This window comes from Amblyomma mixtum, chromosome 2 (assembly GCF_055824585.1).
Source record: "Amblyomma mixtum isolate Tamu chromosome 2, ASM5582458v1, whole genome shotgun sequence".
In the NCBI taxonomy this organism is placed as follows: domain Eukaryota; kingdom Metazoa; phylum Arthropoda; class Arachnida; order Ixodida; family Ixodidae; genus Amblyomma; species Amblyomma mixtum.
The window spans coordinates 295,173,426-295,196,865 of NC_143013.1; the positions used below are offsets into that span (position 1 = coordinate 295,173,426).

The 23,440-nt window shown below is 49.1% G+C and overlaps 1 protein-coding gene across 1 annotated transcript in view; it reads left to right on the forward strand.

The window, feature by feature from the left end:
- The first annotated feature begins 970 nt into the window (after window positions 1-970).
- LOC149364557 (eukaryotic translation initiation factor 4 gamma 3-like) overlaps window positions 971-23,440 on the forward strand; it is a 64,405-nt gene continuing 41,935 nt past the window's right edge. Inside the window, exons 1-9 of the mRNA XM_089574511.1 lie at window positions 971-1,709; window positions 2,869-2,909; window positions 3,917-3,942; window positions 5,185-5,358; window positions 6,220-6,312; window positions 8,503-8,781; window positions 15,338-15,422; window positions 17,249-17,475; window positions 22,413-23,043. Of these exons, the coding sequence (XP_089430637.1) occupies window positions 1,549-1,709; window positions 2,869-2,909; window positions 3,917-3,942; window positions 5,185-5,358; window positions 6,220-6,312; window positions 8,503-8,781; window positions 15,338-15,422; window positions 17,249-17,475; window positions 22,413-23,043 (1,717 nt within the window). The 5' untranslated portion in view covers window positions 971-1,548. The remainder of the gene's footprint in view (window positions 1,710-2,868; window positions 2,910-3,916; window positions 3,943-5,184; window positions 5,359-6,219; window positions 6,313-8,502; window positions 8,782-15,337; window positions 15,423-17,248; window positions 17,476-22,412; window positions 23,044-23,440) is intronic.

Here is a 23,440-nt window from a genome sequence, read left to right on the forward strand (position 1 = left end):
GGAAGTGGCTCAGGCCACGGACTCGCGCTGTCGTGTCAGTGGGCCCCCTGCGTTGTCCGTGGGCGCCGCCGGAAATTGCGCGCGGCTGCCGAGCCTCCTTGAAGGTTGCACTGTTTTCGCGGCTGCGGCGCCGAACTTTGGCTGTTGCTCTAGCCGGATCACGAGGGGGTTGTGGGAGAGGCCGTTAGCTCTTCGCGGGCGTCGGCGGGTGGTGACAGCGCCAGCGGAGCGATTGACACATCGCCCCTGCTGCTGCTGTGGTCGGTCGTTTAACCCGTTTGCTGATGACGACCTCGCCTCTCCCCGTGTTTTGCTACAGCGACGACGACGGCGAGCCCGTGTTGTGTTGCCATAGAGCGTCGGCCTGCCTGTTTACATTTTGGGCGGCGCTGCGTATTGGTAGAGGCAGCCGGCTGCGGCGCATTTCGGGAAGTCCCCCCCCCCCCCCCCTTCGGACACGTGAGTGAAAGGGGGGTGGAAAGGAGGAGGCGGTAGCGTTGCGAGCGCTTTTTTGTTGCGCCATCCGCTTTTACTTTTTGAGTGACAGGCAGACCGAAGGTTCTCGACACCGGGAGCGTGTGACGTGTATTCACGGTGAAGCAAGCGCTGATTCGACCCTCCTTTGTATTTTGATCGCCTTGTAACCATTACTACCGGCCGCCGATTGTCTTGAACGCGCCACGTGTCGACCTGAGTGAAATGTCAGTGTCACGCGGGGCTGTCTGAATTGGCTCGTTGAGCGTTGTAGCCGCCAGCTTTATCGATGTTCCATCGGCGCGCAGTGACACGATGTCGCGTGGCTGCACGCTACGGTGTCATGATATAAAGGCACGGAGCGCGTTAACTGGCGTTGCCCGTTTGTGCGTCAAGTGGACAATGTGCGACATTGGCGCCGAATGCACTCTCCCTCTTTTTTTTTCACTGCTGTAATCCGGCGGCGAAATTCCGCGGCACGACGGTCCGCCGGTGTAGCGTTCGTTCCCTTCCTTTCTTCTCCCCTTTCCCACGCGATGCGGGTCACTCGCTAGCGGCGACGAGAGTCGTAGCGCCGCCGGTACGCGGCCACAGGGCGAGGAGAAGGCGGTCACCGCGCGGAGAAAGAGAGAGCGCCTGCTCGTGCGATGTGTAAAGATGGCATTCCTCGAAGGCCGCCGCCGAAACTCGCCCGCCCGCGCGCTCCTCGGGCATCGGTCGAAGAAGCGCCGACGCGCCGCGCTTGACGTCATCGGGCCGCCCTGCCTACGTCACCGATTGTTGCCGCTGCTCCTGCTTCGCCCGCCGCCGCCAGCACCGCGCGTTGGCGCAGCAGCAGCTCAATCGGCGGTCCCCCCTTTCTCTCTTCCGTGCCGATTCGCCGTTGCTTTCTGCTAGCGGTCGTGGTGGCCCCGACATTGCGGTGCGCGTGTGCGCGACTTGCTTGCTGTGCTCGACGAGCCTGGGTCGTCGTGTCGGTTTCGTTCGGTGCGTTCGTTGTCGCTGCGAGTAGCAGCACCATGTCGTCGTCGCACCGTGGACTGCTGCCGCCGCGCGAAGCAGCCGACTGCTCGCATGCGTTTCGCTAGGAGGAGGCGGGGGCTACCGGCTCCGGCCGCGGTGGCGGCGGCGGCATCGCCCTCGGCCTTCGTGACGACGATCGGAGACGGCGGCGACGAGAGTGGCGCGAGCTTCTTCTTGGCCGACGGTTCTGTCTCCGCTGCGCCGTTGTGGACGCATCCTTTTCTTCTTTTTTTTCGACGAGTGCTCGCAGCCGGTGGGGTTGGTTCCAAGAAGTACACCGAGGTGTACTTCTGGCACGGCTTGGAAGTGGGAAGGAGTGGGCGCCGCCGCCGACTGCGCTCTCTGCACAGGTCACTGCCACGAATTTTGTTTAGTTTTTGTCGCGATACGTGATCTACGCTGCGCGGGATAGTTTGCCGACGTCAGAGGAGGGCGGTGCTCGTAGCGGTGTTCTGTTCTCTTACCAGCCAAGCCTTTCGCTGTCCTTGGCTTCGGGATAAAAGGGGAAAACCTGAATGAATGGTCTTGATAAAATGTGCGGACTTTGAAAAGTTCTCCAGTTGTCACCTCGGATGTAACATGCTGGAAGAGTCGTATGTGCTGACTGGTAGCCCTTGTGTTCTAGAATAGTTGTGCAAATTAAGCAGTACAGGGTAGTACTAGTTAGGTCTTGATCTTCTTCAGGCTGGCGTCCTGTTAGGCAGTTTTGTAACAGGCGTGAAACAACTTCATTAGGCAGTTTTTATGAACATGACTTTCCTCAGCTTTTGTCATATTTTCATGCGTCTCTGCGTTCTTGACAGAAGTCCTTCTGAGCAATCTGACATTTTCAAAATGTTTCAGTTCTCCATAGCACAAAAAACATAATTTACATGGTATTTGGCACGTCATAGAATTATCATCCATATCTCTCCAAATAACCCTGCCCTTTGCCAGCTGCTCCACCGTGTCCCCGCAAACTTCTTCTGGAACTGAATTGCAAAAGTACTGCCTTCGTGCTTCTTAGTATACATAAGCTATTCAAAACGAACGCGCATGACGGGCTCAGAAAATTCATATTTTAGCCTTGTTCAAAATCGATTCTTTGGAGAAGAATTTTGGAGGGACTTTGCCGCCCGTCAGCAAGGTTCTAAAAACTTCACTCTTATTTTTGGTGTGGGTGATTTCTGGTGCAAGGAAATTCAAGTTAGGATTTATTTTACCTCATCCCATTTGTGGCTACAGGATTTGTCAGCTTTCCTGTGCCCACCTACACTCCCCGAGATGTTCAAATTTGCTTGCAGTTATCGTCTCGAGACATTATGATTTTGGGTTGCCATGTTGCTGTTGTGTGCTACCTTGTGAATTGTCCTTGACTGCTTCTTCAATCAGTATACAACACAGGACACAGAATCCAGTGCAGGTTTCTCGAGGTGAGTGCGCTAATTTTTTTTTTTTTGCTTCTTGCTAAGCCTGGCAAAGTGTTTTGATGTTCAGATCTTCGGCACGGTTTTCGTGCCAGAATCTTGTGTTGCACAGACAAAAGCAACTGGAAAACTGATGAATCATACTGTGAAGTTCATGAAATGTTTGCTTCTTTACTTTGACTGCAAGAAAGCTGTTTTTTGATGGCGAGAAAAGATTAATTTTTTTGCTTTAGTTTAATAAAGGATTGACTTAGAATAGTGCTTTAGTGTTTTCAGTATCAAGTAGTAACAAATGCTCGGCAGCCTTTTTGTAGGAGCAGCAGAAAAACCTGCCTTGATTTACTCACTCTTGCTAGGCCTCCAGGAAATCTGGAAGGTTCAGTAATCACAGTCCATTTTCGCACTGGCCTGGCTTGGAATGTTCAGGTTTCAGCTGGCCATGAGCATAAACGAAAAGTTTGGTTGTGGTCTAAAGTTTCACCTTTCATTGGGAAATTTTGCCTCTTTGAAAGCTTGGGGAGAGGCTGTGGATAGAATGACCATGCATCGCTGAGAAATCGCAAGCAAAAAGCTGCACAGCGGGTAGTAGTGACTGTATTTTGATAAAATACTGGCATTACATTTAGATTAATTTTGTTTTCTTTCTGACCGTGCTGTATTTGGGGAGCCAGTAAGGCGAAGGCTTGTCTCCTCATCTTTCCTCTTACACTGTACATTCGTTCAGTTGCCTTGCCCCCCCCCCCCCTTCCCCCTTCCTTCCACCCCACCCGCCCACCCACCCACTGAGCAGATGGTTGGGCTTTCAGCTTGTGTATAGGTTTAGACGGCTTCTGATTTTTGACCTCAAGACGTGGTTTGTGGCTGTCGTCCCATGGGCGCTTTGTGTGTATGTGGTTTTAATGATTGTTTGTGCTGGGAAGGTGGGCGGAGCAACCTTCAGGGACCTTGTTTGGTTTGAGGCCCAACTGCGTTCTTTCTTTTTCTTTCTGCCCATGTTTGCCGATTGAGCACAGAAGACTACAGACTGCAACACGCCTATGTAAGTGTTGGGTTCTTATTTCCTCACATTCGGTACAGTCAGCTGTGGTGAGCAGGTCCATGGGTACGAATACGCTGTCTGCGTACCGTGCTTTTTGTATTTGGTGTGGAAGTGAGCATCAGACATAGACCTTTGTCTAGGCTCAGTGTACCGAGCTTTAAAGGTGTGCATGATGTTACTGTATCCAGTACTTTTAACAGAGTTGCATAGGAGTAGTCTCGACTCTAAGCGACAGGGTGCATTTTGGTTGCTTCCGTGAAGTCTGAACAGTGTTTGTGTTTCCTAGTAGTCAGAAAAACTGCATTGTTGCACTCTGGTTGCTATGAAAGGTCAGTGGCCTTCTTCACTCTTTATGGGGAGGGGCTGCCGCAGTGACTCAGTGGTTACTGTGCTCAGCTGCTGACCCAAAAGACGGGGGCTCTGTGCCGGCCGTGGCGCCCGTATTTTGATGGAGGCAAAATGCTAGAGGCCCATGGACTGCGCAATGTCGATGCAAGTTAAAGAACCCCGGGTGGTCGATATTTACTAGAGCCCTCCACTACGGCATCCCTCCTAGCCCGAGCTGCTTTGGGACGTTAAACCCCATAAAACCAAACCTCCATTAAGCGGACGCTACACACGTATATCACATGTATTCATATGGTAAAATTGCATTCAGAATGGTTATAGAAATCGAATGACATCATTTGAAAGCCTTTTCGACCACTGGTTTTCTAGAAAAAAAAGGGGTAGCCATTTGTACCAGTGACTTTGTAAAAAGGCCTGAAATGGGGTATGTATGCATACCTGTCTTTTCAACTTGCAATAAAATTGAAAATCGCTTGAAGAAATATTGGGCAGCTCACTGATGGAAAAGACTGTACACCCATGCCTGTAGAAACAGACAGAACACCGAGGCCTATCAACGGAAGGGAAAAGCATGCTGTATGGTTTGTTCGATAGTTATTCGGCACGGAAAAATATTGTATGTGGGTGCACCGTTGTGCGTTTGCAGACACTTGAAGCAAGTGGGACAACACGAGTCTCAGTGTCCTACAGAGTGTTAAAAATACTTTAGCTATTAAAAGGTAGTAAGAAAAGATTGCGGTTGCAAATGTTTCTTTGCGTAGCCAAGCATATAGGGGTGAAGGAGCGGCCCTTGAAGATTCCGCTTAATCTTCCTGGTGTGGGGCAGCTGTCTAGTGGAGTGCAAGTGCTCCAGTGTTGTTTGTCTGTCGTCCTCATTCCTGTGCGCACATGCAGCCGCTGTCGCGAGGGGGCGTGAGCAGCGCTGGCGCAGCCGGGGCCCATGAGATGAGCAAGCAGGCGCTGGGGTCACAGCCGCCCCCTCCGGGTGGGCTGTACCTGGCCCAGGGGCCCTCACCTCTGGGGCAGGGACCCCCCCAGCCACAGCAGCCCCAGCACCCGGCCACCATGGTGAGGGGGAGGCCGCTTGCCTTCAACTCTTTTGAATTGCTTGCCTGCCAGTTGTACAGAAGACGTGACACTGCATTTACACCGAAATTTGTGCCAGTCTTCATACGCAAATACTAATCATGAGAAATGCACATGCAGTATAAGGTAGTTGACCCCCTGCGTTCTAGTTCTAGCTAACTTTAAACCGGAGTGATTAAGGCTACAACTGCCAGCAAGTTAAATTCTCCAAAAATTTGGATTTTGTTCTGTAATTTGAGCCTTTGCCAGGAACTGCCAGCTTTTTTATGGGACCAGTGGATATTGAGAACCAATTGTCTGGTAGAAGTGGACTCCAGAGAGGCTTCATTTTTCAAACTGAAGGCCCATTTCTGTCATCAGTCCTATGGAATGGAGGCTGCCGCGGTGAATTTTTTTTGGTTCGGCACATTTTTCGTCACAATCATTTGGGAGTTATTTTAGATCCCAATGAATCGATCTCTCTATTGGCTGATCGTCACGATCATTTGGGAGTTATTTTAAATGATCGCAATGAATCGAGCTCTCTATTGGCTGATGTTGGCAGAATCTAAAAGCAGGCTGGTCATTGGTTCAGGTTGGGCAATCTAGAGGCAGCAGTTTCATTGCGATAAGCCTTGTGTGCGGATCTCCATGCTTCTGGGCTGTACGATCTCTTCACACACTGCCCGCCAATGCAGCGGAGAGTCGTTTCTGCCTGAAGATTGGCCATGCTGCTACCGTGAAAATATGTCTGGGAGGGTCAGTGGGAGCAGTAAATGCGGTCCTCTCGGCGCTGAGAACAGATGCTGTTTTGCTGTCTCATTTTGCCTGACGGACCTGTTTTTGTGGCCCTTGTCCGTGCAGCATGTGGGGCAGGCGTATTACCAACCGAGGCAGCCACAGCAGGTACAGCAGGGGCCTCCACCACAGCAAAATCCTCAGGCAGCACCACCTCAGGTGAGGCCTTGTTAATACTTGCGGCGGCCAGGCACGGTAGCAGGCTCTAGTGCTTTCCTGTTGGGATCAGTGCCTGACTGCCATGTAGTATAGAAACAAGGCACTCCTGTCTGCAAACTGTGCTCTTAGGGCATGTGCCTTTTAAAACTGCATTCCTAGTCATCTCGAGCTCTTGTGTGCACCTTTGTGGATGGATAAGCAAACGGTATTATGCAGCGTGAAAAACATACAGGAGTGGAAGAGCCCTTTGATACCACTTTGATGTAAACACGATTTTTTGCACTATGCCCTTCCAGAACCGTTAAAACTTGTCAAAATTGTGGCAAAGGCCAGGTGAGCCTAACACTATTTCGCCCAACATGTTTATGCTTTCTGGCTCCTATAAGATAGCAAATATTTGAAATTTGGACTAGTTTGCTGATAGTGATCGCTATTCTATTCGGTTTGCTATTTGATCCTTCTGAATATCTGGAACTTGATCTCAAGGGGACAACCATCGGAACGTGCCAGAAATTGGATTTAAAAATGTTTTTTTCTGACTACCAGATTTAACTCATGAAATTGGTAATGAATAGGGCTATGTGATCACTATTGGAAGGAAATGGGGGTGCAGCTGAGTCTCGGAAATCCACAAACAAGAAACTGTCTTGATGTCGTCGTAGTTAGTGAAAAAACTTACTTAGGTTTTCGTCAGAATGCACTAAGTAATCTATCAATGCAGGCAGACTTAATTTGTTTTCAATGTCTGTAAGTAGCGTTAACAGAAAGGTTTCTTTTGTATGCTCTTAGCCTAGAGACAACGCTGTTCTAAAGATAGTTTTTCTGTGTGGGAAGTATGGGACGCGTAGACAGGTGCAGCGGAGGCGTACTTGTGGCGAAGTTTACTGGTCAGTTCATGGCAGGGTGCCGTGTCCACTACAGAGTGACCCGCTCTAGCAGGTAGCCCAGTGGAAGTTGTCGGTCGCAGCCGGTTCTGGAATTTGAACCAGACAGCCACCTGCCACATTTCCATCTTAGCATTGCTTCACGATAACGCAGAGGATTTGTATCTTGTGATGAACTCGTGAGGTCTGCCACATTTTGCTAACCCTGATGGCAAAGACGGCAAGTTTCACCACCAGAAATAAACTCAAGCTCGGGAATGCACGCATACCTCTTCACCCAAATAGTTGTGCGCAGCAGCATTAATGTAGTGCGTTGTTCTTGACCATTAGAAATGCATTAGGGATGATACCAAATTTGTGAACTTGTCTAAAACACAGTACGAAGGTCATAACGCACAATATATACTTTATTTTTGCGCCTATACATTGACCCCCCCCCTAATTCTTGCCCTTCACTGGCGAGAAAAAGTTGATTCTAAATATGATGCGTACCCCCTTCCTCCTCCCCACCCCACGTTATGTAGTTCCCTGTGGGATGACATGATAGTGCATGCATAGCTCAAATCAATAAACGCACAATAATGGAGTCTCGAAGATAGCTGTGAGCCATTTGGAGATAATAGGTGATAAAACAGCGCCCTCGCATGCGGCCTGGCTGACTAGCGGCAAAATGAGTAGCAAACTGTTTGGTAATTTCGGATCCCGGCACACATGGAATTGTTCATCCAGAAAAGTGACTGCCAGCGGGAGCAAGCCGGGTAAACTGGGCACAATTTTTCCCCTCACCACTTGCACCTTTCCCAGGTTTGCCTTGCGTGCATCCGTGTGCACTCCAGGGGGTGTAAAATGCACCAGCACTTGTAGTGGCATTTGCTAGCATTTGGCCATTGTGTGTGTTTGTCTGAAGCCAGCTTTGTGGCAGGTGAATAAACAATGCGAAGCAGTTGCCACGCAGCACAAGTGCACCTAATTCAGATTTGACCTAAACACGCAAATCTGCCGTGATTATTTTTTTTAAGAACCCGGGTATAAAATTAGGGGTGCCAATTACACAAGTAAATATGGTATATCTCAGAATGAGCTAAAAGCTGGCAAACTTGACCCGGGTGCTGTGGTAGTGAATGCACCGCACCCTCGAAGTGGTAGCAAAATCCGCCTCTGTTCTGTGAATTGCTCACTGTGAAACAACCAGTGGAACATGCAATCACAAGCAGGAAAAGTTGCTCTGGATTGACCAATGGAATTCGCCATTAGTTAGCCGTTGATGCTGCTGTGGGAGGGCATGTAGCAGAGAGTGTTGTGGCAGGTGCAGGCTGGGCCACAGCAAGTGGGCGGAGCGGGTGGGCGGGGCCCCCCTGGAGGGGGTGGGGGGCCCTCACCCCTCGGTCGGCCACCTCCTATGGCCCAGGCTGCCCAGCTGGGCCTGAGCCCCCTGAGCACGCCCCCGGGGGCCCCACCGCAGCCTCCCGTGGCGACGGCCGCCTACTCCGGAACCCTCATGACCAACTACGCCAACCAGGCGGCCGGCTACCCCAGCCAGCACATGCCCCAGCCACCCATCCTGCTCAGCAACTGCATGAACCTGGTGAGTGTGCGATCTTTTCTCTTTTTTTTTGTCACCTCACGGCATTCTCCACCCTTCTGACAAGCGAGTGCAGTGTGCTACGCAGATCAGAGTGCATTAATTGCTGCACTGTTCCTGGTCTGAAGAGCAGTTTATTACTGAAAGTAGCCACAGTATAGCCGTAACTTGATGCCATTGCATTGAGGATTTGAAGGGGGGGTGAAGGGCTGTAATGTAGTAGGGGGTGCAGCGATTGCTGTCTGGTTCTTCTTGAGGATGGTAAAGAATAGTGAATATGGAGCTCTTGTTTTTAGCATTACTCGCCTGGTACCGAGCAAGCTGCACTCGCCAAAGGTGTACTGTACCGTGCTTGCTGCCATTTCAGTGCTTTGAATTGTTGTGCTGCCTACATGGTACAATTACTCTGCTTGTCTCTAGATCACAGATGCTGCTTGGCTGGTAAGTATTTGCCAATGGGAAATCTTCCCATTTAATTTGTTCTCAAGCTTTTCACTTGAGCGTTGTGTGCAGTGTATCAGTGGATTTGCGCTTTGTTTTTTCCAGTGCTCTATCATGCCCTTGGCTTTGACTGCTAAGTGCAGTAGCGATTGTGGGAGCATCCTGGCTCATCAGTGCTTTGGATGAAGGTTGTGGCAGAGTAAGAGGATTAGAGAGAGAGAAAGCCTATGTTAAGATGAGAATGTTGCATGACAGGACCTAGTCTAGAGGGCTTGGGGGGGGGGGGGGGGGCTAGTGGGCTGACATAGGAGGCTGCTCTGCATCGCTGTCAAATATCATGATGCACGACAGCTTTGCTGTTCCTGACCTTGATATTTAATTAAATGACTTTATAGGTGGACTGACCTTGTAAAAAGCATTATGGCGTTAGAATAGAGATGGCATGAAAATAAAAGGGGGTACTTTGAGAATGGCTCTTAAAAATTGTTTTTTCGTGCCAAAACTAAAAAAAAAGAGGGAGTGGTTCTTACTAGCCCCTGAACGCAACATGGGGAGAATGCCAGGAACTCCTTACCCAGTGGATGTGGCAGTTCGGCAGCACCCTACTGCCTTTAGCAAGCGTAGCGAGTAGGTGCACAATACAAGTGTGCACTGTGAGCAGTTCAAATGTTGATCACATGAATTTACTGCACTGCAAACTTTCTTTCTCATCTGCCATTGCTGCGGGCAATGTGAAGGTCGGATTCTGTGACTGAAGGAGGCAAGGACTCTCCTGAATGCAATGTTAAACAAAGCACTATCAAATGCCACACTTTCCGGTGCTTGCCGTACTATGGAAATTTAAGGAAGCTTATCGTATAATCTCATGTAAGGGCCGCACGAGAGTATGGGCCCATCCCTTGTTTTTACGTTATTTTTTAATTCATGCATGGGCCGCATCTTCAAAATTCACATCTGAATTTTTAAAAAGTGCGTGATTTTATACGTTATTTTAGGCATGGCACGAGTGTCTGTGCGCTCGATGGCTACTGTGTGTTGTGGCGAAGGGCTTGCGCCTAAAAAAGAAAAAAAAAGATGCCCAGGCTTAGCTTGGTCAAGCCAAGAATGCGTTGCATATTGCGCGGTCTTTTTGAACGAGGTATTGCTTGGCGGCACTCGATTTTCTCAGCAGCTTTTCCTGCGTGACGTATGGATGGATAGGAGCGCCCCTTTGAAACGGGGCGGTGACAACCACCACCATGCTCAGCCGTCCTTTTTTTTCTTTTTTTCCCTTTGTTTTTGTTTTTACTTTTTTGTTTTTGTTTTCTTTTTTATTTTATTTTTTCATGCGGTTTGGTGACGTCGGATCACCACGTGACGTGACGTCACGTGCTTTGGTGGCTGCCCGGCCGCGCCCAAGGGCTGAACTGAGTGATTGCAATATGCTACGCATAAAAACTATGCCACTGTACGAAACCAAAGATCTGAACTTGAGCCTTCGCTTTGACAATAATACGCTGTTCATACTTCGTTCCCACTAAGGCCACTAAATAATCTTAAGATTAGTGACGTCACTTCCCTTCTTCTCCTGTGCCACCGCTCACTCTCTTGACTGTGGCTCCCTGCCCAGGCTGATCTAGGAGGCGCTCTCCTCAGTAAGAGATGGCGCAGTACATAGCTTTTTAGCTTCATATTATCAGTGGCTGCCGAGCACCAAGAGAGTATGTCTGAGTGTCCTCCAGACAATGCCGTGCTGCGTGTTACCTCGGCATAGGTTAATATGCTGCTTTCGCTCCTGGGCTGGAGTTGCTTGTCAGACACTGCTGAAAGTGCACGGTGGCCCTTCGACGATTTGGCTAGGCCATGGCAGTAAAGGACCTACCAGCCGGCCTATGGATGTGCATCGGGCTTGGGGTTTTGTCCAAAATCTCAGCGCAGTTGAAGCTGTAGCTTTGTAGAATCAGTGGCTCAAATTGACTACCCATGCAGTGGTCCTGTTACAAAGGGAAATTTGAAAAAAAAAAAAAAAGGTTGCTATCAAAATATGCCTGGCCACGTGAAAGGCGTGAAAGCCATAACTACGGTTCCTGGCCCAAGGTATATGCTCTCAAAACTCTTGGGCATGGAATGGAATCTAGCAACCTGCTTGCCCGAGGCGATACATTTGCATACTTTGAGGCAAAACGTAACGCACTGAAATGCTTGGGAGCCTAACTGCAGGTGGTATTAATTGGGTGCTGAAGAAGCTAATAAAAATGGCATGAACATGCAGCACCTGGCATGGTTAAAAATTAAGAAATTGACTAGTAACATTGATTTATCAGTCATGAATTGCTCGCTCTCTCAGAGCTGCGATCATTGCACTGCACAATTCCGTGGAGTCTGACCACTGTAACGCAGCACATGGCATTTCAAATGTCTTTTTTGTGCCATGCGAGGGCTTTTTTTGTCAGTCTACCTTCAGTCGCATTGGGTGCGGAATCTAGTCACAGCTTCTGTTTTCTTCACACATACATTTTTGTTTGATTGACAGATTGTGACCGTGTTTCCCGTTCCTTCTCTCTTCCCTCTTTAATCCCCTCATTCCCTTCCCCTGTGCAGGGTAGCCTACCGGAAACCTTTCTGGTTAACATCCCTGCCTTTCTCCCCTCTCTGTATCTACATTTTTGTTGGAAGAATGCCTGCTATGAAGTTTGCGTCATGGAACAGCTTTGGTACACAAAGCTTCTTTGATAAAGCGAGAAGCTGATTCAGCACAGGCCGACCACCGGCAGCACTGTTATTGGCTGTTATCGCTTACCACGACTCGATCGCTGGCGAACGAAGCAGCTCACTCAAGCCCAGACGCCACTGCATTGAGACCAGGAATCCAAACTGCTTTTGCAGATGACTGCGATGTTCTGACTGCATTTGATTGGATGGCTGCGCTCGTTATGTCACATTTGCAATGATTCAACTCGTCAATGACGTCAGTGATGGGCCTGAAGTGCCTACTGGTCATCATTTTGTGGATGTAACGGCCATAAGAACAATGATCGGCGCACTTCTGTGTCCTTTGTTCTTCAAGCAGTCTCCTTGATTTAGGAGAAATTGGTGCTAGTGCGAACCTCCAGTTTGTTTTTCTGTGCAGCGGGTGCGGAAACATAAGCCAAGTTCCGCAATCTCCCTTCATGGGATAGAGCAGTCAGCCAGAGTTACCCTTGCATCTTTGGGGTTTTCATAGGGGAGATATAAATATGTGTCCTCCATTTAATGGCGGCTGACACAGTTCAAAACCGCCGGACCCCACTCCGTGGTCGTGTACGCTACCGAGCGCGCTGACCACGGCGGACCTTGCTCTGAGGGAACAAAAGAACGACACATTGGCTGACGCAAGCAAGGCATTTATTGCTACAACAACGCCAGCTAGCAACAAATTGCGCTCAGGAATCGAAGACGTCCGACTCACCAGCACGGTTACGAGCGAACTTTTGCCCACGCCAGGGCACGAGCGAAACTCCGTGGCCGGACGGGACGGGCTGGCGGGAGCATGTTCCCACCATGAGGCCGCCTCCCCGTGAGATAGCGGAGACTTGCGCGTGAACGTCTTCCCCGGTCGCAAGCACAGAGCAAAAACGTCATCCGTGGCGCTCGTGTCGCTGTGACACCAGCGCCCTTCCCTGTTAGTTAAAGTAACTAAGGAGGGTGCATTGTGGGGAAGCGAACCACCGGGGAAGAGTTGAGGGTGTACTGCGGGGAAGCGAACCACAGGGGACGAGCAAAGCGCGTCCGCAGACATCTCACAGTGGCAAGCCAGAAATTGCGGAATTAACCTCGTAGCACTAAAGAATTCGTTTGCAAGCACGAGCAGTCCGCAGCCAATGTATCTGAAGACCTACCAGCTGATAGGAGAAGATACAGAGCGCTGCAATGGACGCTGTGCGCAACACCATGCGCGATGCTGCGCAGGCTGTTAGGAAAAGGAAAGCAGCCCAAGACGTTTAGTTGCTCGATGTTTGAGTTGGCTACAACAGAACCTGGCACAAGGGAGGTCATACCTCCCACTTTGGGCTTGGTGCTGCGGTTGAGGTGTACTCTGGCCTTGGGGTCTCGACTTCTTGGTCCAAAGCAACTCTTGTGCATGCAGCTTGGGGCCAAAGCCTGGCGATGAGTCACGAGTAATGGACCAGGACACTCAAGGAACTCTGCCAAAAACAAATTTTCGGGCTGTTCGTACGCCTTGAAGGTGGATGCTGCTGGCATTATATTCAGCAGGTCCATAGAGCTGCACAACATGCAGTGTGCTGCAATGCTAAGCGACGGAGACAGTAAAGCTTTTTTTGCATGTCTCTAAGCTAGGTCTTTGTGATAAGGACGTAATCAGACTGTGTAAACGATGACACCAAATGGGCCGTAGCTGGGATCGAAAAGCTGGAGAAGGGAGATTGAGAGGTGCGGGAGGCAGAGAAGTGCTCACAAAGGTAGTCGCCGAGAAACTGACGGCATTCTATGCATCTGCATAGGAAGGAAACTCCCATGACATTAGATGGAGGTAGAATGGGGTTATGGCCAGCCTGTTTCGTTCGTACTCCACCAGTGACTTGCCACTACGTTTAGCCTGCCCACGTGGTGAGGACTCCTGGTGCCACTACAACAGGCACCAGGCCTTGCTTGCCGCGAGTGGCTCAGGCGCACTGCCCGGCATTCGGCAGGGACATTGCCAAGGAGCTTGTGCCCCTGATTAACAGGCTTGCCAGCACTGACCTACTTGTCCACTGCTCACGTATGCAGATGCAGAATGCCAACGAGTCGTTCAGCTCGTTGGTGTGAAAGGATTGCCCAAAGATAGTTTGCCTCTTTCAGAACTGTAGACAGCTGCAGCACTGGCTGTTTTACACCTCAGTGAAGGACCGAAGGAACTCAAAAGTGTCTCAGACAAGCTGGACATTTCTTGTGGCACACACTACTAAGGTCATTGAGGAGAAGATTGAACTATGTGTGGTGCGGGTGCAAGCAAGAGCACTTCAGAGCTGAAAGGTGGTCTGAAAAAATCGGCAGATTGAAGCCACTGCTGCTGAGCAGCACACATAGAGATGGGGTGGCCTATGCTACTGGAGGAGTTTTTTTGAGCATCGAAACTTTGGAAATAAAGTGGGAGATTACCAATGCCATTCTTTATTGGTTGCATTTTTTTAAAGTGTAGCAAAACTAAGTAAAATAATTATGCACTTCTGTGGACACTCCTAAGGCTACATAACACACACAAAAAAAAAATTGAGAAAATTACCATTCTTTTTCCTGAACAATAGTTTAATAGTTTTCCTAAGCAAGCATAGTCATCCTTGTCATACAGGTTACATAACATGCCACATACTTATTCTAGAATAATTAATGTTTGCAGATATGTGCCACTTGTGATAAAAACTAGCCCCTCAAAGTTCAGTGAAATTGAGCAAGCGGTTCGAAACTTCACTTTTTAGGCTACTGTCCACCCTTAACAAATCTCAAGAAGCAAGCATATGTGCTTTGCGGATGCCACACATGGTGTGTGTCTGCATGGTTGATCCATGCCAGGCTCAACTAGGCAAGAAGCATTATAGACAATGAGGGATTATAGGCAATGAGGCATGCACCTCATTTAAAATGTGATCAGGTTTTGTTTTGTTTTATGTTGCTAATATTGTTGGGCTTGTGACATAATGGATGTTCAGGACGGAATACAACATGGAGAGAATGCTTACAGCTGTAGCTCAGGGGCTAATTGAGATGGCACATTAAAGGCTGCAGGTAGGACAGCTTTGGTTTGTGGTGTTTTTTTTTTAGTGTGCATTAGTAGTATGGGAACAGTTCAAGCTCCCAGGAAGAAGTGGGGTTGTCGAAACGAAAGTTGCAAGAGGCCGTGCAACTGAACTTTTTAAAGTGCACAGTGCTAAGCCATGTCTTGCATTATTGATTCACATCTTTCATATACTTGCTTTTATGTGTGCCTGCTACACCTTAGCAAATGTAACTCCATGAACAGCTACAACAAAGTGGACCACCTTTCGCCATTGCAAGCGGTTGCAGTGGCTCATGCTTTGAATGTAACTGTCGTGCAGGCTTGTAAATTATGGATAGTGTTGAACACTCCCGTCTCCTGTGCTTGTCCTCTTCATTGCAGCCGTATGCCTCTCAGCGGCCCGGCCAGTTCAGCCCAGCGCCACAGTTTGTCTACCACCACCAGCCCTACCTCCAGCCCCAGCAAAGTAAGTTCACTATGGGATGTCACTCTTCGATCTGCCGCAGTGCTACGACAGCTGCATGCCTTTTTGCGCGACAGGTTCTTTTTAGCCTGTTTCCCACTTGGAGCAGGTTTTTGTACATGCTCTTGAGATATTTGAACATCCTTGATTTTTATAACATGCTTAAAGGTCCTTGGAGGATCTTAAATGCAGATGCATTCCTTCAAATTCCTTGGAAGATTTTGGTTCAGTCTGACCTACCTCTTGGCAGTAAGGCTACTCAGTGACCAACAACTGCAAAATGGCCTACAGAGAGAGGGGCTGATTTCGTTCAGGCCCACCCCTAGAAGGTGAAATTGACAGGTTTCGGCTTTAAGTGTGCAAATACCTCCCTTCCCCAGGGCAACTTGTGCAAAACCTTGATTTGGTCCAGTCCAGTAATGCCGCTTGATGTAAACCGGCTTTGCACTGCCAATGCTTTGTTCCTGCTGGCCTGGTTTGAATGGTGACAGTACACAGCAAAAGGCGAACTCATTTTCGCGTTCCACCTGTGCACATGATTAAGAATCAGTATCCATATTTAAATTAACAGATGGCTTATGGCAGATTTATGAGCACCAAAAAGTATCAAAGGCTGCGGCTTTCATTTGCAGCATAAATGACACTGACTGGTGAACTTTATAGTTTTTCTGGGAAGCAACATGGCAAATTGAGGGTTGATGGTTCTTGATTACCTGTCGTGCTACATGCAGAAAAATGCACTTTTAGTTCTGTTATTTCTCTTGAGTTCTGTATGAGAGGCTGACGAGACATTGCCACCATTGGCAAACGCGGCTTTGTTCCGAAATTTTAAAACAAGCCCGATTCTTTCTAGTTGCCCTCGAAGCAGTCCTCCATAACACTGCCATTGCAGCGCCCCCTCTAGGTGGTGAAAATTGCCAATAGCATGTTTCTTGGTGTCCTATCTGTGAGTTGCCCAAATGGTACAGTTGATCCTGGATATGTCTAACTTGAAAGGGATTGCAAAATGGTTTGATATATTGATAATTTGGTGTATAATACTTGACAATAAGCTTATCTGTAACCTTGAAGCCAGAGTACAGAGCACAGGTGCCCACCACTGCCCCAGTTCTAAAGGGAACGTTCTACCATCAGTCTATACTCTGCATCGAAGCCACAGAGGACGGCGTTTTGGAACCAGCCGTTGCTTATCATAAGAGTTCAGATCCTGTTACCTGACTACTGTAAACAGAATCTAAACAAAATTTAAATACAGTTGGTTTCTGCCATGCCATCAGCAGAGTAGCACACCAGGGAGACTGACGCTGTTCTACCCTTTGGTCAGCTTGGCTTCACTGCATGACAAGCAGTGTCCGGAATTCCGGCTTCTCTACATAGCAGCGCTGTCATGTGGAAAACCAGTATGAGACTGAACTTGACCCTCAAGCACGCACCACGGTCACCTCGTCAAGCAGTTTCACAGTGCTAGTGCAGGAGTCATTCAAGGCTGCGCTGCTGACACAGCTCTTCATGTGAAAAGTAACTGTAAGACCACCATTCGGAGAAAAAAAGCAGAGGCATGGCGTGTTGTCTGACGTATTGAACGTGACTTTGATAAATGCATGGGGGCTGTTCCGTCTATTCAACATCAGCAATAATTCGGTGTATCCAAGATTGACTGGTGACCATATCTATCACTTTTGTGGGGGTCTGCTATAGTCTCGTGACTATTTCTCTGCCAGAGGAAGTATGTGACTCTGGAGGTTTGTCTGTGTGGTGTTACCGAATTCCCCGAGTACTGTTTGTGTACTGTGCGTGACTTTTCCTGTCCGTTCTTGCTTCGGCATCAGCTGCGCAGGTGTACTACAACACACAAGGGATGATGTCCGTGCCGCTACCAAGTGGCGGAGCGCCGCCCCAGGTGCAGGCGCCTAGGGCCCAGCATGGCTACCAGCAGGGAGCTCCTCCGCTGCAGCAGCGGCCAAAGCACATCCTTGAGATCAAGGACCCCGCCACAGGCCGCAACATTCTAGACGACATCAACTCGACGCCTGCTGACACTCCTCCAGCAGCCTCGGTGAGTGGGGAAGTTGTGGGAGGGAGTGGGATACAACTTAGGGGGGGGACCCTGGTCTTTAAAAGAAAATTTTATTAATCTAGATATAGTAATGAAATTATCAGGCCACATGTATTTTTGTGTGCTGATCTTAGATATTTCATTTTATTTCGTGTAAAACAATTCCTTGAGCACTTGTGCAATTTTTATTCAAGTATTTTGGGAAAAGTTTTGAAGAAAATTTGCTGCGGGAAACTCGCTGAAATGCATGCCATTGGGTTCTCTTGACACCAAGGAATGCAATAAGGGTAAAACTATCATCCTGGCTCTCATAGAACTTGAGTTATAGGGTACTGAAGCTGCCACTTCAGAAACAGGAATACACTTCGTGAAAAGGTCGGCCCGTAAGAAAGCGGAGGCGCCGGCGCAGTGTGCGACGTACAGGACTGCTGCCGCGCGTTGAATTCACCGGTATCGAGGCCCACCTTGTGCATGGCTTAAGTTTGCTGGCAGGCCAAGGAATTAAAGGATATAAACCTATGAGAGGGTGCAATTACTTGACAAGCGGTTGAGTCCAAGAGCCGTGCTGAGGGTGCCGACAGCTGAATTAAGTGCCGTTTTTGAAGAGGTGAGTAATTGGAAGGGTCTGTTCGCTTAGCTGTAGCTTAACTTGTCATCTCTATCTGGTGAAAGTGACGTGTTACTACTGAATCTAGCGGAATGGCTGCACACTGCGTTGCTGCGAAAGGGCTAGACGTCTTGTGCATACGAAGCGGCGCTACGTAGCTACAATCAAAACTGCAAAACATTCTCGCTGTGTCTGCCATTCTTGCTGCGACCGCATGGCAGTATTTGTTTGACCGTTCTGTTGTGTAAATAAGGCAGCTATGGCGCTTTGCCTTTCTGCTGAAAGACCGTCTGAGAAGCGTCAGCAGTTCGCGGACTACAGCTAGGCGCTTGAATTATAAATTTCTGCGGCGGCAGTTTTGGAATTTCGGCAATTAATCGTGCTGTGTATCCACTATGTGCCCTGCATGACTAGCTGACAGTTATCAACTGATATTAAAAGCTGCAAGTTGTGCACATTCTTGCGAGCAGCGCAGCCAGCCAGTTTTGCTGCAGAAGAATTTTGCTGCAAACTTCATGCACAATATGCGCTCCATAAAGATAAGTGGTCGCTGACCCATTCAACAACGTACAAATATACAGTGCAATCCACTTATAACGATATTGAGAAAACGGGAAAATTCAATCGTTATAACCGATTATCGTTATATCTGGACCGCCAAAAAAAAGAAAAAAAAGCAAACGAGAGCACGCATGCATTTTCTCGTGCATGCAGACTTACCTACTTGCCAGCGATGATTCAGTCGGATAGAACAAAGCTAGTCACTAAAGAACACTGAACACTTTATTGCTGTACATATAAAGAGAATAAATAGGTTAATCACGCTTAAAAAAGTCTGAAATCCGCGCTTGCTTGAGCGGCAGCTGAAGCTTAATTATTTCCGTATGCATCGTCTCTAGTTGCTGCGCGTACATGTGCGGCAGTCCTGTACCATGCATAAAGCCTATCAGCGACTGGGTGGACCGTAAGGCACTTCGTGAAGACATTGGAGCTGGCGGGGTGGTGTCACTGCCATCGTTGTCAATGCTGCCGTCATCATCACTTTTTTCATCATCGCTCGATGCCGCTTTTTGTCGAAATAGCTGCTCCTCGGCAATGGCCTCATCGATGAATTCCTCACACGAAGCAGCAGCGTTGTCAGCGTTCAAAAAGTCGTCTAAGAGCGCTCCGCCGGCGTTGTCGGAAGCGGCAACATGATTCCAGAGTGCACCCACATCGGCAGTTTCAGGGAGCAAGTCATCTGTCCCTTCTGAGACCGCACAGTCGGGACGCACGAAGCCTGCTTTTCTAAAGCAGTTCTTGATTGTGGACTGCTTCACCTCATACCACGCACCATACACAAACTGCACCGCTTCGATCAAGCTCACCTTCAGGTGAGGAGGCCCGGAAGCATGCTCTGGCGATATCGAGCGGTCTATTTTTAAGATCAGCCATTCGAGCATGCGACGTCTGTAGAGGGCCTTGAAATTGGCAATTACGCCTGCGTCCATGGGCTGCAGACCTGCCGTGGTGTTCGGAGGCAGGAAGACCAACTCAACAGACGTCAGCTTCACGCTGATGCTGTGTGCAGAGCAATTGTCGAGGAGTAGGACAACTTTCCTCTTCTTTCGTTCCATTGCGCCGTCAAACTCGAGCAGCCATTCCTGAAACAGGTCACGAGTCATCCACGCTTTTTTGTTATTCCGATAGCGGACTGGAATATGTTGGTTCCTGAAGCAGTGGGGCGTCTTAGATTTCCCAATCACAAACGGCTTGAGACGCTCGCTACCATCCATGCTGGCGCACAAAAACAGTCACTCGGACCTTGCTGTGCTTTCCACCTATGCACGGGTCCCCTTTGAGCGCGTGCGTCCTTGAAGGCAGCATTTCGTAGAACAACGCTGTCTCGTCCCCATTGAAAATGTTCTTTTCCTTATAGCGCTCCAACAGCTCGGGCAGTTTTGTCGCCAGCCACTCTTCTTTCGCCGACACGTCCAGCGAGGCAGCCTCCCCGACGACGCTTTTATAAACAATGCCGTGGCGATCCTTGAACCTCTGGATCCATCCTCCGCCGGGCTCGGAAGTTTTCACGTCCCAGAAGCAAAGCGAATGTCTTCGCCTTTGCAGACAGAATCGGTCCTGTGATCGGAACATTCCGGTTGCGAGCGTTCAGAAACCACTGGTAGAGACTCTCTTCGACATCTCTGTACAAAGGGTCTCTAACCCTCTTTCGCTGGTCGTTGTGGCCGCTGGAGCCGGCCTTCTCGAGGACATCTACAGCCTTGATTATGGTCGAAATAGTTGACTGCGAAAGCCCATACTTTTTAGTGAGGCTTCCTATCTTGAAGCCCTGCCGGAAATCCTTGTGAATCTGGTGCTTCACCTCGAGAGAGATCGTCGTCCGCTTAGTCGGCGCCATCTTCCACGTACAATCGTGCGATCGTGGCGATAGCGATACGGCCGCACCCTTCGCACGGCACGGCGGTGGCCAACGGACTGGCGGCCAAGCAAACGCTCCCCTTCTCCCCACCTTCTCTCTCCAGCGATTGCGATGATGATGGCGCTTACTTCCAAAGGCCGCATGCATCGCCTCCTTGCGGATTTCTCCACAATGGTCTATTTGCGGCACTTTTCCCGTCATTCTCTTCAAATTCTATTTTTTTTTGCAAACATTCATACGAAATTTCCTAGTTAATACTTTCCAGGCGGTCAAAATTCTATCGTTGTATCCGATATATCGCCGATAATCGTATCGTTATATGTGGTTTATTTTTACATAGGGTCAATGGGAAAATTGATAAATCTAAATAATTTGATAGTTATAACCGATATATCGTTATAAATGGACTACACTGTATTACGGATCACTAACAGTTAGGCCGGGTACCTCACGGCGCACCGTGACACTGCGCGAGCTGGCCTGAAACGACCGCAAACATGGCGCGCTTGCCGCGACGACGCTCGCTCCGTCTGGTAGCGCGGCCTCAGTGAATACCTCCTGTATGACATGATCGTGTTGCTGAAGAATAGGGCTACATAGTGATGCTATTTATATTGCTATAGTGCTGTCCCAATGAAAGTTACGGTTAAACAGAAACTTCATGTTCATTTTTCTCAATTTCACTTTTTCAGGCATATCACGTCGCCTTACGGAGCATATTTGCATGTTTTTTTTAGTCACAACCATAAGATTGGTATCACTGTATTCGTATTGAATAGATCTAGCCAGTGATGCTATTTATTTTGCTCTAGCATATTGTTGCAAATTATAATTGCCATTCTGAATAAGGCTGGTAAGTTTCATTCAGTTTGTCCCAAAAGTTACAAATAGTTCAAAAGCATCTTAAAGGGTACACAGGGATCGGAGGTAAACTTCATTATATTTAGGCATGGAGCGGTGAAATTTGGTGTGCTCATTGAGAAGTGCATTGAATGATTAAATACAAGATTTCATTGATGTGCGGGGTTTTGACATTTCAGAACTACTGAAGATACATCTCTGTGGCATGTCATAAAGAGATCTTATCATGCATGAACAGAGTAGGGGAAGAATTTCGTCTCAGCCTGCGCTGGGGCGCATTCATCAGTTGCACCAGTTATTGCCTGGGCCGCATGCTCTGATCGCAGATCAGAAGCCAGATTAAATGCTCAAAGCTGAGAGCTTGAGCGGCCACTTCATCAGATCTGCACGCTTGTATGCTTCCTGGCCAAGAGTGGATAGATGGCTGCGCTTCGTGGACATAAGTGCTACATACCAGCTTCCCAAAAAGGCACTGCGTTCATGCTAAGCTCACAAAGTACCTCTATGCTTTATCTGGCCCAAAAATAGACAGTGTGGAACGTTTCTTATGTGCGAAAACCGGCGGCCACGCGTAATGCTGGCATGATCATCTGCGAAAGGCTGTCGCTGGTTAGCGCAGAGCAAACACTCTGTCCTTACCAAGCCTATGCACCGTAGACTCAGCAATGACTGCATTTACGGGTACAAATTTAGTGTGGCTGATATATGTTCGTTACCTAAACGTTGCCGCTCATCGAGTTATGTACTAGGCCTAAATGCACGGTGAAGTCTCTTGCGGTTTTCATCTATAGTATGACCAGCTCACTTACTGCAAACATCCGGATATAAATGAACAAATGGCGGGTGACGGTCATTGATTATAAGCGGGCTCCACCATACTACGGTACTGTTAGCCCAGAGGAAGTATCCCATACAGCTGTGTCTATTCCAGGTGCACACAGTGAATACAAGGAAGTTAGGCTTTCTTGTAGCGGCCTGGTTTCTAAAATTTTGTGTCAAGTACACCTTCCACTGTGCAGTTGTCTGAACCCATTCTGATGCCCCTTCCAGGAACAGCCAGCGGCAGCCGCCAGCGACATTGCCGGCATGTTTGCTGCCCAGGTGGCGGCGGCGGCCTCGTCAGGACCGCCAACCAAAGTCTCCCCAACCCCGGTGCTAGAACCTCCTGCTCAGCAGCCACAGCAGGCACAGCAGCCTTCGCAGCAACAACAGCAACCCACTCCTCTCGAAGAAGCGACCAGCTCGCAAGAAAGTGAGGTGGTTGTCGCCACAGAAGAGAGGAGAGAGCCGCACAGTCCTCTTCCGGCTGTGGCAGCCCCGGCGGAGCCACGGGTGGCCGCCGACACTACGGCTTCACAGGGCATTACACCAACGGAGGCAGCAGAGTCCGCTGCAGCTCCGGCGACGCGCGTCGAGCCGGTGGAGGCACCGGCGTGTGCCGATGATGCAGAGAGCAGCACAGTGCCAGCAGCGGAAGTGGTGGACACACGGAACAGTGCCGCAGAAGGGAGGACGCATGTGGTTGTGGAAGAGGTGCCTCAGGCTGTGGCGACAGTTACAGTGTCGCCGCCAGCAGCCAGGAGAGAGGCTGAGGAAGCCCCGGTGGCAGCTGCACCTACCAAGACATCGCCCACCGCGGCTGCGGTGCCACCTGTAGAGACAGCGCGGGAGGCGACAGACGGTGAGTGCCTCTCCCAGGGCTGCTGCTGCCCTGCTGGTCTGTTTTGCCACACTTGCTGTTGAGTTGGCCGGCCGTATTTTTCAACCTCTTTTCCTGCCTTGTAGTTAAAGTACAGTACAAAGAAAAGCTTCGACACAGCTTGACCAATACCGCAGTCCCCTTTCAGTTGGTCGTGGTTGTGCAGCGCAGCTTTGTGTGGAGACAGTTCTGCAGTGGAGCACACAAATGTAGAATGCTGAAAAGCATATACGTTTAAATGTGGAAATCAATAGCAGAAGCCTTAAAAAAATTGTAGCATACAAAGTGTGCTTATGGTTGTATAATGAGGTGAAATGTCAATTTGTCAAGTTGATGCGTGTTTTGTAGTGAAGGGCATTCCAAGCATTCTCTGCCTAAA